The sequence below is a fragment of the Cynocephalus volans genome, chromosome 11 (genome assembly GCF_027409185.1).
Source record: "Cynocephalus volans isolate mCynVol1 chromosome 11, mCynVol1.pri, whole genome shotgun sequence".
NCBI lineage: Eukaryota > Metazoa > Chordata > Mammalia > Dermoptera > Cynocephalidae > Cynocephalus > Cynocephalus volans.
The window spans coordinates 92,489,497-92,504,328 of record NC_084470.1 but is presented as its reverse complement, the minus strand read 5'-3'; the positions used below and the strand labels follow the sequence as shown (position 1 = coordinate 92,504,328).

Here is a 14,832-nt window from a genome sequence, read left to right as displayed (position 1 = left end):
CAATTATTTGGGTTATACACCCGGAATTGGACATGCTGGATCATATGGTAATTCTATGTTAAATTTTTTGAGGAGCCACCATACTGTTTTCTGTAGCAGCTGCACCATTTTATATCCCACAACAATGAGCAAGCATTTCCATGTCTCCACTCCCTTGCCAACTCTTGTTATTTTCTGCTTGTTTTGTATAGTAGCCGTCCTAATGAGTGTGAGGTGATACATGCTATGATTTCTTTAATCTCATTTTTGCAGATGTTATTTATAACTTGTAGCTCTTCAAGTCATCATTCGTTGATCTTAGCTCTCCATTCACTCCCCAGCAACCCAAAGCAGAAGCACAAACTGTCCTCTCAAAGTTACGCCCATAGCTGCACTCCACGTTTCCAAAGGGCTTGTCTTAGTCCATTTTCTGCTGCTATAATAAAATACCACAGGCTAGAAAATTTATAAAGAAAAGAGATTTATTTGGCTCATGGTTCTGGAGGCCGGGAAGCCCAAGAGCATGGTGCCAGCCTCTGGTGAGGACCTCCTTGTGCATTGTAACCTGGCAGAAGGACCAGCAAGCACGTGTGAAAGGGAAGGGCATCGGAAGCTGGATTCGCTTTCTAACCACCTACTCTCACGATAACTAACTTGCCCCCATGATATCAATCCATATTAACCTGTCTAATCCGATCACCTGGTATTAGATCCCACCTTCCAACAGTGTTGCACTGGGGAGTAAGTTTCTAACATATAAACTTTTGGGGGACATACTCAAACCACAGCAGGGCTCAACACCAGTGCTGAGAAATGTGCTGGATGAAGCTGTGAACCAAAACCAGGAGGCATGGGGCAACCCCGGGCCTGACTCTCCACAGGTCTGCGACTAAGCAGCAAGTCACTCAGCACTCTGCCCCCGGGCCTGTGTCTGTCCCTCAAAATGGGAACAATACCAATGCCTTAACTCCTTTATAGAGTTGGAGCCCTGGAGATAAGAAGGCTCTTGAAATTTCTACAGCAAGAGCAAAATCTCTGGGTTTGCCAGGATTAAAAAAGCCAGGAGAGAAAAGGGGAGGGTCCCTGCTTCTTAGTAACACATGTAGGCAATTTCAAAGCTCAAGTTCATGGGAACAAATTGAATTATGGAGGAGGCTGCTCTGCCATTTGCAACCATGGATTGTTTGAAATCCTTTTAGAGGAAAATTAAAATATATCACAGAGGGTAATAAAATGCCGGGTGTTTTGCAGGCATAACTGCTCAGCTCTCTTGGGCAAATAAGTAACTAGACATTTTTATTTAAGTCCTCCATGTTGTCATTTTCTCTCATTAGTGGAGGGGGGAAAACTGTTGTGAAAAAATCATAAAACTCTGGAAATCACCAGAATGTTAATTATAAAATTGTAATATATATATATATATATATATTTTTTTTTTTTTTTTTTTTTTTTAAGCACAGCATAGCATACTACAGAGACAAAGGGAAGCTCTTAGAATTTGTTTTCTCAAAAGTCAGGAATGGAAAGCTGTATCAAAGATTTCTCTGCTTCCAAATGAAGTCTCATCAAAGCGCTTGGGAGTGCGGAGCCTTCCAGAGGCACGCGGTGCTGAGACATAGGTCTGTGTGGCCGTGAGAGCTGGGAGGTGTTCTGAGCCTTGTCCCCTGTGCACAGCCCCCGGGCCCCTGCTGAGGGACCTGCACCTCTTCCTCTCTCCACCATCCCTCACCACGGTCCACTTTTTAAAAAAGGTTGATTTTTCTCTCAGCTAGAATCATCTGCTCCTGCCTCTCCATTTTACAGATGGGGAAACCGAGGACATGGCTTAGGATCTAAGCCTCTTTCTTCCTTTGCATCCCTGGGTCTAGGACCACCTCGTATCAATGCCTGTGTCCCCTTGTGGCTCAGGTCTGCTCCCTGGGCCCAAGCCCTAATTGCAGAAGGGGGGGATAGGCTGGGGACATATCCATTTGCTGATGGAGGGTCCACCCTGTCCCCGCACAGCTGGTCCATGCTGGCATCTTCTTGAATCTGCCTTCTTCCTGCCTGGAAGAAATTTTCACATCACTGATCTTTTCAGCAATATGAAAGAGGCTGAGGACGAGGATTCAGAGGGTTCCTTGTGTAAGGCTGGTCTGAGACCCATGGAAAGCCATTGGGGCGGGTGACGGGGGGGTACAAAGGCACATTCGTAGGTATTTACAAGGGTACTTCAAAAAGTTTGTGGAAGAATAGAATTAAAAGAGACTATGAATCTTTCCATGAACTTTTTAAAGTACCTTCATATTCATCTTCAAAATCTCTCTAGGCTTTTGCCACGCCCGAAGCCACCTCCACCTGAGTCACTGCATATTAACTTTGCGTGGTATGAGCGGGCGTGGGCAGGGGTGTGGGTGCACGTGGGAAGCGAGCGTTCCTGCGGATGGGCACGTCTCACAGCCGCCTGCTAATCCCACCATCAGTGCCCACCTGGAGGCATCTTGTACTCACCTGTTAGCCTGCGTCTCCCCCATCAGACTGGTCAAACACTTAGTAAGCACCTACTGTGTGCTGGGTTCTGTGCTGGCCCTGAGAACCCAGATAAAGAATGCCACGCCTCTTTTACTCGGGGGCAGACAGACCCATGAGGCAATATTCAAAGACAAGGAGATATCTGAGCTGCTCCTTGAAGGACAAGGAGGAGTTTGCCTGGCAGGGGGGGCAGCGAAGGCAAAGGCGGAGGCACGAAGCGGCTCGTGTCGGTGCAGCCACCAGAGGAAACGAGAGGTGCTGGGGAGATGCGGCCGGTGTTTTTCTGAGTCTCTGGGGCAGGGGCTGGTGGTGTTCCTACGGCCGCAGCTGGCAGAGGCCCGCACTCAGCAGCGGCGCTGGAGGGTGACGAGTAAGTGAATGAGTGGAGACGCGGGACGAGGAGGAGTCAGTGCAGCTCATCCGTCTAGTGCAGTCCACAGTGCAGGTACAGAGCAGCTAACTAGAGCCATAAACAAGAGTGACTCTCAAAAGTGGAAAGTTAAGCGATCCAGCAAGTTCCAGAAGAATGTGCACAATCTCCTGATACAAAGTGTCCCACACACAAAACAGCACTGCACGTACAGACGGACATAGAGTAGGTTAAATTGCATGAAATTGCCAATATTTGACCATATTTTACAACAGAAATACCAGTTTTATTTGGTTCAACCTAAATCAAAATCACAAGGGGATGGTTCACCCAGACCATGAAATACACTCATCAGTGCAAAGAAACAAGTTTTTGGCACCCACCACAGCTTGCTGGATCCCAACGGGATTATGCTGAGCAAAAAAGCCAGTCTCCAAAAGTCACATACCGTGTGAGTCCATTTCTGCAGCATGCTTGAAATAGCAAAAGCATGGAGGTGGAGACCTGAGTGGTGGCCAGGGCCAGGAAGGGGTAGGGAGGGAGGTGACTGTGCAACCCTTAGCACAGGGACCCTTGTGAGGAACTGTCCTGCGGCTGGATGGTGGTGGTGGTCACAGGAATCCACACGTGATGCCATTGCCAAGAACTGAATACACGTGTGCGTGTGCGTGTGCACACACACCAGTGCATGTAAAGCTGGTGCAATCTGAACACTGTCGATTTGTGTCAGTGTCGGTATCCTGGTGGTGCTATTGCACTGTGGTTACACAGGAGGTCAACACTGGGGGAAACCAGAGGAAGGGTACACAGCAGCTCTCTATAGCACTTCCTGCTGCATGTGAATCTACAATTACCTCAAAATAAAGAGTTAAAACACACGTGACAATAATTAATGCCAAATTTAAGGTAGAGGTTGTTTCCGGGACGAGGGGTGAATTATGCAGATAGGAAGAGTACACAGAGGGGATTCAGCTTTATCGGTAATGTTTTCCTTATTAAAAAAGAAATCTGAAGCAAATATGGCATAATGTTAAGATTCTACAAAGCTCGGTGGTAGGTACACAACTGTTTCTTATATCATTCTGTCTTTTTTTAATATTTGAAATAATTCATAATTTTTAAAAAGCTGAGCTTGCTTAACTCCTTTCATCCACAGCCAGGAGTCGACCTGGAATGCAGGGGCCTGAGTGTGTAGGGGGTGGGCAATGGGGACAGCTGGGGTGGGGACTCCTCCAGGGTGGGCCCTGCCAGTGCAAGCCGCCCCTGCCTCTCTGCACAGCCCCCGGAGAAGGAAGGCGCCCTGCCTCGGCAGGTGGGCAACAAGACGGAGTGCGGCCTGCTGGGCTTCGTGCTGGACCTGAAGCAGGACTACGAGCCCGCACGCGGCCAGATGCCAGAGGAGAAGCTCTACAAAGTGTACACCTTCAACTCCGTGCGCAAGTCCATGAGCACCGTCATCAGGCTGCCCGACGAGAGCTTCCGCATGTACAGCAAGGGTGCCTCTGAGATTGTGCTGAAGAAGTAAGCGGCGGGCGGCCAGGGTGCTGAGCTGAGGGCTGTGCCCTGGCACAGCAGCTGGGGACGTCTGGGTCACACAGCACCGGCTGTCGTCCAGGCTGGGCCTAGCAGCGTGCGTGGGCTGGAGGGGCCATCTAGCACCCAGAGAGGGGCACAGAAAGGGCGCTGCCAAGGTCACACCGCAAGGCTCGTCTCCAGGGCCCCTTGCCCACCACTTTTCCACTACATCCTCTCAAAAACTTTTACAGGCAGAAAGTTCTCCCCCTCCTCCTCCCTAAGTCCCGGGTCATCAGGAAGTTGTACCCATTATCACACACAGATCTCTCTGATTTCACTTCTCTTAGTGTAGGGTTGGTTGCCTTCATTATTAGCCAGACTCCTTTGAGTCCAGGTGCCAGACATAAGCCTGGAGAACTGAGCAAGTCACTTCCCCTCTCTGGACCTCAGTTTCCCCATTTGTACATTGAGGGGATTGGTCTAGCTCAGTGGTTCTCAACCCTGGCTATGTATTAGAATCACTCTGGAGAGCTTTTTAAAAACCACTGAAGGTCAAGTACTTGGATGACCTTACCAGCCAGCAGCCAAAAATAAATAAATGAATAAATAAATAAAAAGCATTGTTTCCTGGATTCACCCTAGACAAACTAAATTGGAGCCTCTGGGTTAGGGTCATGCATGAGCACTTATTAAGCCATTCTAACACATCAGCGAGGTCTAGAACCACTGGCCCAGGTTGTATGTCCTTTGCCATCCATTTCAGCCAGAGGCTGGTTTTTCAGATGGGATCTTGTGAATATCTAACAGATCACTGCTCTTGCAAGTGACCTGGGGCAGATATGGCAGGAAGGCTGCCTGGGCCCAGTGGATGGGCACTGGATGACCAGTCACAGCCAGTTAGGCATTGCCAGGGAGGGGGAGGTGAGCCCCAAGCCTGTCAGAGAAAGGACTCCTTGGGCCCTTAGCTGAACCTTATTCATCTCCCTCCTGTCCTCCCCCAGGTGCTGCAAAATCCTCAGTGGGGCGGGTGAGCCCCGGGTCTTCCGACCCCGCGACCGGGATGAAATGGTGAAGAAAGTGATCGAGCCCATGGCCTGCGACGGGCTCCGCACCATCTGTGTGGCCTACCGCGACTTCCCCAGCAGCCCAGAGCCCGACTGGGACAACGAGAATGACATCCTCAATGACCTCACCTGCATCTGCGTGGTGGGCATCGAGGACCCTGTGCGGCCCGAGGTAGGCCCCTGGAGCCAGTGAGCTCAGGGAAAGAGGGCAAGGCTGGGAGTCTGGCCACCTGGGTGGCCTGGAATAAGTCACTTCACCTCTCTGAGCTCAGTCTCTGTGCAACGTCCATGGCTATCTTCTTACCTGCTCCTAAACATTCATACTCCTCAGACCAGTGTAGGCCGCACTTGGCATCGGGCTGCTCAGAAGGACATGGACAGAACCCACAGTGTGCCAGCAGGTGCTGCTGTGCCGTGGACACTCCTCGAGCTGTCCATTCGCCCACCAGGAGCTCTCTCCGCTGGCCCCCCAAGGACAGGTGTCGGGGCTCCCCTACCTTAGAAGCCTCTGGCCCCACAGCAGCCAGGATCTCTTGTAACAAATCCATAGGCCTAGATTCCAGGGTCCCTGCAAAGGACATGCCCAGTAATAAGAGTCATTGCACTCAAGAAAACCCAAAGTGCAGGGTCCCTGTCAGTATTTATGTTTCTTCCAGTCCAGTTGCAGTTCACCAGGAAGTTCCCCTTAGCAAGCTTGCCTGGTAACACAGCAGCCAGTCTACCTTTATCAGGTTTCCCGGGACATGAGCTAGAAAGTAATCAAAGGTCACATTCTCAAGCAGAAGGGAAGGGGGTGACAGCACCTGTTATACTTCTCACTGTGTAACGGAGATGAAAAAAAAGATTACTCAAAGCACCGTGAATGCGATGAGAAGCCCGAAGGGACTGCACCTCAGCAACTCCTCTGTTAGGAGGAGAAAACTGGGTACAGCCCCGATTCAAAGTTAGCTTCTGTTTTTTATTGTCAAGACAAGGAAGTTTCACAAGACAAATCAGTTAATTCAATCATTTCAAAAGGACACAAAGACATGGGTAGTGTGACGAAAGTTATCTATGGCTAAGTAGAGCTTAAACAATGGAAACAGATAACATCAGTAAAATGAACAACGTGACATTCCAAAGTACAATTTGTGAAAAGCTAAGTTGGTCAAGCTGCAGTCATTATCTAAAATATAATCTCTCCTCAAATGATTTCAGCAAACTTACATTCTTACGATTAAATCTAAGTATAATTATCTCTAAAGTTTCCACCAACAGACAGCTTGCCCCTAGCAAACATTTTTTCACATCTTTCCCTTCAGCAATTCTTAAAATCTCTTAACAGGATTGGTATGACAACCACCTGTTAGCTCTAAAATCATTAAAGTATACAATCCCACACCTAAGCAGTGATGAGAGTTGATTAGATGGGCTGTTGCCACGCTATTTGTAGACTGTTGTCTCCTAAACCGAGGACTTTGGTCCCATACATGCATGTGTTTACCTAAAAAGCCCTACTCTAAAAATCAAATGAGAATCAAAATTTCTAACCCTCCACAAGCACCCACCTCATGAGGATCGCAGGAGGTGAAGTGGATGGGTGCCCCTAGTGGGGTGCTCTGCATGTGGTAGGTCTTCTTCAGTCTCCTTCTGGGGTGACAGCTGAGAATTCACTGCTGGGGGTTTGCGAGGCCTGGGGCGATGGGCCAGGTGTGGTCCATGGGCTGCCCAGGCTGGAGAGAGGCTGTGGGGAGAGGGGCAAGCTGCCACCAATCTCAAAAATGCTGCTGTGGGCAGGCGGGGCAAGCCAGCTTCCCTGTGGGGCCCCAGAGGAGAGCTCAGCGCACAAGGCGAGGCGCAGGATGGGGTCGCTTCCGCCTCCTCACAGAACAAGCTTGCTACTGGGTCCAGACCTGATTCCTGGCCAGGCTCCAGCTGGGTCCACACTGGCCTTAGCTGTGGGCCATCTGACTCAACGAAGGGCAACTTCAGTATTCCCAACCTTCCCTGACACCATTCTCTGGGGGCCTCTGGCCACTCCCTGCCCCTCTCAGAACCTCACTTTCTCCTGCTTAAAGTGAAAGGGAGTAGACAAGACGCCGTCCACGTTCCCAGCTCTGACGATGTAAGATTTCTGTTCCAAAGAACAGGCAAAGCTAGGAGGTCACAGACGTGGACTTTCAGGTTTAGGCAGCAGGGAGGGGGTCAAAGAGTGAGCTCAGGATCAGACAGACCCAGGATCCTGAGTGCCAGCATCGCAGGCTGTGTGATCTTGGGCCACTTACATAACCTCTCTGCACCCCATCTGTAGACTGGGGACAGTAGCAGCACCCCTTGCACGCATTGGGGTGTATGAGGGCTCAGGTCCTGCATGTATGAGCAACGAGAGAGCGTCTGGTACGAGGTAGGTGTCCCATAAATGAGGGTCCCCTTCCTTCATGCCCTTCCCCAGTAGATGCATTACTCCAGATCCAGTGACAAGCAGCAGCCCTAACACAGGGCCCGGCCTCCTGAAGGTGCTCGGTAGTGTCTGTGGAATGAACGGACGAGAATGAATGGGACTAGAACCCCGGTCTTCCAGCCCCGTGCCTGGGGCTTCTCTCTCTCTCTCTGTCTCTCTCTCTCTGTCTCTTTCTCTCTGTCTCTCTGTCTCTCTCTCTTTCTGCCTCTCTGTCTCTCTCTCTTTCTCTCTGTCTCTCTGTCTCTCTCTTTCTCTCTGTCTCTCTCTCTCTGTCTCTTTCTCTCTGTCTCTCTGTCTCTCTCTCTTTCTCTTTCTCTCTCTCTTTCTCTCTGTCTCTCTCTCTGTCTCTGTCTCTGTCTCTGTCTCTCTCTCTCTCTCTCTCTCTCACACACACACACACACACACACACACACACACACACACACACACACTTTCTCAGGCCTCCTGTGGGGGTGTCACTGCGGCCTCCTCACCCCTACTCAGATCCTAAAACAGCAACAACAATTCATGCCCCTGGAGCTTGGCAGAGGAGCCATCTGTGTTTTCCTGCAGCCTGCTCTCTCCCTGGACAGACAAGCATTTATCGGTCTCCCTGTGGGACACCGGCTCATTACCAGCTGCTAATGGGTTCAGGCCTCATGGTGATGTGTTATCTCCTTACTGGAAATCGCTCAGAACAGGTGCAGAGACGTGTCCCTGTGCAGTGTACACACGAGGCCAGCGTGGCTACGCCCTAGCGCTCCCCAGCCTTCCCCACCCCATGGCCTCCCGCCGGCCCCTCCCAGACCCCGTCGCACTGCCTTGGAAACGTCCCCACAATGGGATGGAAAACAGCATCGCACACAAACATTTATCTGGCCATGGCCCATAGTAATAAAATGTATTTTATGTCATGACTCAATGAACACACACACTTAACCAAAATAAGAATTTCACTAAGTAATGCAATGCATTTAAGTATTTTCTGTTCTCTTCTATCTCTTTCTTTCTTGTTTTAAATGCCGGTCATCACCCACTAGACTCATTTCACAGTCACTAAAGGAGTTGGTTTGAGGCTCACACTGCCGATTTAGTCCACACACCTTCTTGCAGCCCCAATTTGCCAATGAAAACACTGAGGCGCAAAGAGGGACAGAGATGTTCCCAAAGTCTCGCTGTAAGTGCCTGACCAAATCCAGATTAGGACAGACTTTCTGCCTTCCTGCCCCAGGGCCTTTGCCTGAGCGCCACAGAAGGAAAGAGTGAGTAGTTCCAAGTCAGGAGTGGGAGGAGAGGGGCGCGAGCTGCACGGGCCCAGGGCTGGAGAGGGACTCAGCTGGGTCTCTGGTGTTTCCTGTTGACACCTGGTCATCCAGAGAAGTTGGCTTTAAACACAGACTTTGGGAAAAGAGGGGCCTAGATCCAAGCCCCAACTTGGCTACTAACAAGCCACTTTCCCTTTCCGTGCCTCAGTCTTCTCATCTGCAAAATGGGAGGTTGGCCCAGGTGCCCCTCAGGTTCCTTCCAAGCTCTGACATTCTCTGACTGAAAGCGGCTGATGGAAGACGTCCCCTCACGTCTTCTTCCTCGTCCTTCAGTTGGTGCATCCTTGCGGGCAACCTCCTCTCTCCCCTCGGCTCCCCCAACCCGGGATGTATATTTAAAAGGAGTAAACTGTGTCTGAGAGCAGGACTTACTCTAGTGACACGGCAGAGTCAAGGGATATGGGTTCTATCCTGCCCCTGCCACTCCCTCACAGATGACCTCGGGGGCATCGCTTCCCTGGGCCTCAGTTTCCCCATCTGAAGAGTGACATTGTTGGGCCGTCTGACATTCGCAGGTGCAGGACACAGCAGGGTTGTAGGTGACGCTATTTGAAGGTATTAAAGCTCAAACCTGTTGATTCAGCGCCTCCAGTGGGGTGGGGATGGACACAGGACCCAAGGAGACCAGCGGGTATGGTTTTTAATTTATTTGATTTTTAGGATAATTTATACACATGGAGCCAAGGTCAAAAGGTTCAAAGCACAGACAGTGTGAAGTAGCCCCTCCTGCCACCTCTTGCCCCACAGTTCCCATCTCAGAGGAGCCACTGTCACTGGTTTTGGGGGGGACCTTCAGGAAGTGTCTGTGCCTATGGTGGGCGGGTTTTTGTCAAGCTCTCCCAGGCTTTGTCCTCCTGGGCTCATCCCATTATTCAGAAGGTTTTGTCCCCTGCCTTGAATCTCATGGGTGGACTCTGCCTGCTGCCTCCAGCCTGGTGAGGCCCAGCCAGAGGGACAACCTCACCCAGACCACATCGAGGGTGCTACAGACATGTCCAGATCCATTTTGTAACTGCAGGAAGACAATCTCCACATCCCTTGGTTTCCCCAGCTGTAAAGGGTGTGAATCTCCATCCTGCCTTCCTCTCTGGAGAAGACCAAAGGCCAGAACAGATAAAAACATACTTGCCCAAACACCCCACCATAAGGCATCACCACGGGTGCATTTTCCAAGGCTGGCTGAAGCCAGAGCCATCAGGACAGCAATGGTCTGGGATTCGCTGGATTATCCAGGGCGTCTGGAGCCCTTGGGGTCACAATGACGGCTGCCACCAGAAACAACAGATGTTTAAAAGCCTTTATTTAATGAAGACAGGAAGCTCCCATTTCCTGGCTGTTTTTCCTCAGTGAGAAATATCTAGGATAATTTTAGTGAAAGATGCCTTTTTTTTCCCAAGTGTATCTATTTATTTTCAATTTAACAGTGGTTTTATTTATGTGAAAGGCATATTCCAACAGATCAGTGCCTCTCGGCTCTAGTCTTAGCATCTCTGGGTTCTCAATGCCCAGAACAGCTGGACGTCTAGAGCGGCTGTGGAACGAGCGAGAGAGCGAGCAGGAAGGGACGTGCTGAGAGCAGTTTGAGGAACTCGCCTTAAATCAGGGATGGCTTCATGACAGAGAGCGTTTCCCACGTGAGAGGGAAAGGCTGGACACCTGGAGGTTAAGGGAGGGATGGCCTCCAGGCAGAGGGTTCTGCATGGGCAGGGGACGTGGAGGAATGCTCAGTGTTTGGAGGCCAGCGAGCACCCCTGTTGCATTTATGAGAGAAAAGGCTAGAAAGGGAGCTTGGAGCCAAATTGTGAAGTCTGCATGTCCCCATCCTGTGCTTGGCACCGTCTGTGCTTTGTCACAGGATCCTCCCAGCCCGCTGAAGGGTGGGTGCTATTGTCCCCATTTTACAGATGAGGAAACCAAGGCTTGGGTGGGACCCCAGCCTTTTGGCCCCTGAGCCCTGTCTCCTCGAGGCACAGAGGAAAGAGTAGGGTCCGTAAAAATTAGCCTTCTTTTTCTCACCTGCTGGCTTGTCAGAGAGGCACAGAGGGTGGCCAATTTGGGCTCCATGAGACAGCCTTTTAAGCGGGAGTCTTTCTAAAGCACAGCACCATCACCTCATTCTGAGTTCAGGACTTCTTATGGCTCCCAGTGCCTGAAGGAGCAAGTCCCTGTTCCAGCACCTTCCAACCACCTGAAGCTGGCCCTTCTCCAGCTTCATGGCCACCAGCCCTCGCCCCTCAGACTCAGCCCCTCCAGATCACCCGCAGCGTGGCCCCCTGCCTGCTCACACCTGAGGCCTTCTCTGCCTGCATCCCTCATGGACGGTTCTGTGCAGCCAGGACCATTTCGTGTTCATCTGCGCAGCCGCAGCACAGTGCCAGGCACCAGAGCCTCAGCTGGTGTTGGCTAAACGGAACCAGCTCAAGCCTCCCCTCCTCCAGCAAGCTCTCTGATTTCTCCTCCGCACCCACTTCCTTCTGAAGTCATAGCACCTCCTCTGTGCTCCCAGAGCCTTCTGTATAGGCCTGTACCAAGACCCTGCCTCAACAAGAGTACAGGTCTGTCACAGAGCAACACTTTGCTTTCTGAAAAAAGAAAGGTTACGTGAGAGAATAAGCTAGATTTGTTCCACTGTGGAGCAGCTGGCCCTTGAGGGGGTGAGCACCCCATCATCAGAGGTGTGCAGCAGAAGCTAGCTGACCATATGTCAGGGATGCCTGGGAGCAGATCTAGGCGATGAGCACAGGGTCAGAGTCAACGACTCCAAGTTCCTTCCAACTCCAAGACCTGAAGTGTCTTTGAAACAAACATAACCTAAATTCCTCCCTTCAGAGCCAGATCAGGTGTGTATTCCCAAAAGAACATCAGCTCTTTCTTGTCTCCTGGGGCAGGAGGTAGCAGGGGGCTGCAGCCCAAGTTACAGCCATTGTGAGGACATCAATAAATTACGTAAACAGGATCTTGGACATTCCACATCCCCACTCCCTCTGGCTCCGTGAAAAAGAGGTCACGTTTGCTTATGTGAGCAGCCACCGTGGCACGAGGCACAGGCCTTGCTCACATGGGCCCTGAACCTTGAGCAGGCATGGGAGGCTCCCCTCCAGACCCCGGAAACAAACCCCGGCGGAGGCCCACGGTCAGCTCCCCCTGCTCTAACCCTTCAGCGGCAGAGAGGTCGCTGCCTACCGCCGCGGCTGGGCAGTCCTCCTCGCCAGGACCCACACCTCCAAGGCAGTCGTCCCTGCTCCACCAGGCAGGGAGAGTGACAGTACAGGCTGACACCTAGGTGGGTCACTGGTGGCCAGGGTAGGGGAAAGATGGAAGGAGGCCAAGGCCAGAGACAGGGAGACCGGGGGGGGCTAGGCAGTGACCCCAGCTTGAGACGAGGACCGAGGTGACTAGAGGAACGGGAGCGGGTGTGGGTGGCGGTGGACACAGCGAGACGTTGTCAAGGCCGATCCTCGTTCTTACCATTCCTGAGGGCAGAGAATGGAGCAGAAGGCAGGGGGTGCCACAGTCAGGGTTTGGACCAACTCTTTGGTTCTAACTCTTCATACTAGTTTGCTAGGGCTGCCCGAACAAAGTCCCATAGACAGAGTGGACTCACTCAGAAATCCCTGACCTCGCAGTTCTGGAGGCTGGACGTCGGTATGAGATCTGGGTGTCGGCAGGGCTGCTTCCTTCGGAGGCTGCGAGGCAGCATCTGTTCCAGGCCTCCCTCCTAGCTCCTGGTGTTTGCTGGCGATCTCTGGCATTCCATGGAGTGTAGACGCTTCACCCCGATCTCTCCCTTCATCCTCATGTGGCGTCTCCTCATATGCACATCTTTGTGTCCAAAATTCCTCTCCTTATGAGGACACCAATCATATTGTATTAGATACCTTGATGACCTCATTTTAACTAGATTGCCCCCATAAAGGCCCTGTCTCCAAGTAAGGTCACATTCACAGCGACTGAGGATTAGGACTTCAGTGTATCTTTTTGGAGGGACACAATTTAACCATAGCGGTCTTCAAGCTGTCTCAGCAGTGGCTTGGCAGGGCAGGCGCGGGAGTGAGCTTGCGGTCCCCGCGGTGCATTGGAGGAGTGGGGAGCCGGACTCAGTGCTTCCAGGCCTGAGATTCTCTTTGGTCTTCCCGCACAACTGGATATTCTGCCCTTGACATGTTCTCTCCCCTTCAAAGACGTTTCGCAGCAAATACAGTGACATGATTTTATTACTTGTCGCTGGTCACTGCCCACGGGTAAGAATCACTTCTTCAGTTGATATGTTGTGTACAAAGGGCCGCAGCAGCTCCAGGCTACTTTTTGCATCCTATTTACAGAGCAAATCCATGACTCTGCACAGGGACGGCTACTGGGGACCTGAGGGGTGGTGTGTGCTGCCTTTTGATTGGCTAGGTCTGTTCTGGTCATTACAATCAAAGAGGGCAGGACACAATCTTTCCTGTTGCAGCGAAATGGCATATTTTACATGAAGATAATTATTTATATTTATTCTAAGCCAGCGTCACATTCTGTAAATAAAATGCCCCCAAATGCAAATGTCCCCCCAAGAAACTGGAAATACACAGACTTACCATCGAGTTTGCAGGAGCTGTGCACGTGGGTGGAGCAGGGACAGTCGTGTGCATAGTGGAGTGCTCTGCACTCTGGCCCGGGGCCACATCTGAGGGGCTGGTTATGGGGGCCTTTCTCAAGGTGGACTCTCATGGTTGAGAGGTGGTGGCTGCCTGGGACTCTGAATTCTGAGAGTACATCAGGGTTTACTCAGAGGATGCTGTGATAGATTAACAATGCCTGCCATGGGCACAGGAAGGGAGGCAGTGGCCCATGTGCCATATGTGCCATCAGAATCTTGTGGTCATCTAGTTTCCTTTCAGTAGAGCTGCCTGTGAGCAGGGCTCACTCTGGAGTCCATGAGGGCAGGGAGGGCCTGCCCAAGGTGGTGCCCTTCCCCATGATTCCTGCCCTCCTGCCCAGGTCCCAGAAGCCATCCGAAAGTGCCAGCGGGCAGGCATCACGGTCCGCATGGTCACCGGGGACAATATCAACACGGCCCGGGCCATCGCCATCAAGTGTGGCATCATCCACCCTGGGGAGGACTTCCTGTGCCTTGAGGGCAAGGAGTTCAACAGGAGGATCCGGAATGAGAAGGGAGAGGTACGTGGCCCAGGGTCACGGGTCCACAGGGGGTCAAGCTCGAATTGGGGGCTGGGAGGCACAGGTGCTGCATGATTGTACAGGAGCCAGCCAGTTTGCTGCTGAGAGCCCAGTGACTCTGGGCGAGTCCCCTCCCTTCTCCGGGCCTCAGTTTCTCTCCCGGATCCCACCGACCCACCCCCTCCCCCATCCCTCTCCAGATTGAGCAGGAGCGAATCGACAAGATCTGGCCCAAGCTGCGGGTGCTGGCTCGCTCCTCCCCCACGGACAAGCATACCCTGGTCAAAGGTAAGACTCGGGTGGGCTCGGGCAATCCTGAGGCCCAGCGCGAGGCTGGAAACCAGCCCTTCTCTCCTGACACTTGCGGCTTCTTCCCAGGAGGGAAGAGACCCGCCTGGGATTGTCCACACATGGCTCTTATGTGATTCCCTTTAAAGCCCTGGGAGGCCTGCTAAGGGCCGGAAGGAGATGGGAGGTTGAGTCTTCGC

At 51.8% G+C, this 14,832-nt stretch overlaps 1 protein-coding gene across 15 annotated transcripts in view; it reads left to right on the top strand.

The window, feature by feature from the left end:
* ATP2B2 (ATPase plasma membrane Ca2+ transporting 2) overlaps positions 1 to 14,832 on the top strand; it is a 114,992-nt gene that overhangs the window by 79,220 nt on the left and 20,940 nt on the right. For all 15 annotated transcript variants that reach the window (XM_063114973.1, XM_063114971.1, XM_063114967.1 and 12 more), the window contains 4 exons: positions 4,140 to 4,381; positions 5,377 to 5,611; positions 14,165 to 14,344; positions 14,545 to 14,632. In XM_063114973.1, the coding sequence (XP_062971043.1) occupies positions 4,140 to 4,381; positions 5,377 to 5,611; positions 14,165 to 14,344; positions 14,545 to 14,632 (745 nt within the window). The remainder of the gene's footprint in view (positions 1 to 4,139; positions 4,382 to 5,376; positions 5,612 to 14,164; positions 14,345 to 14,544; positions 14,633 to 14,832) is intronic.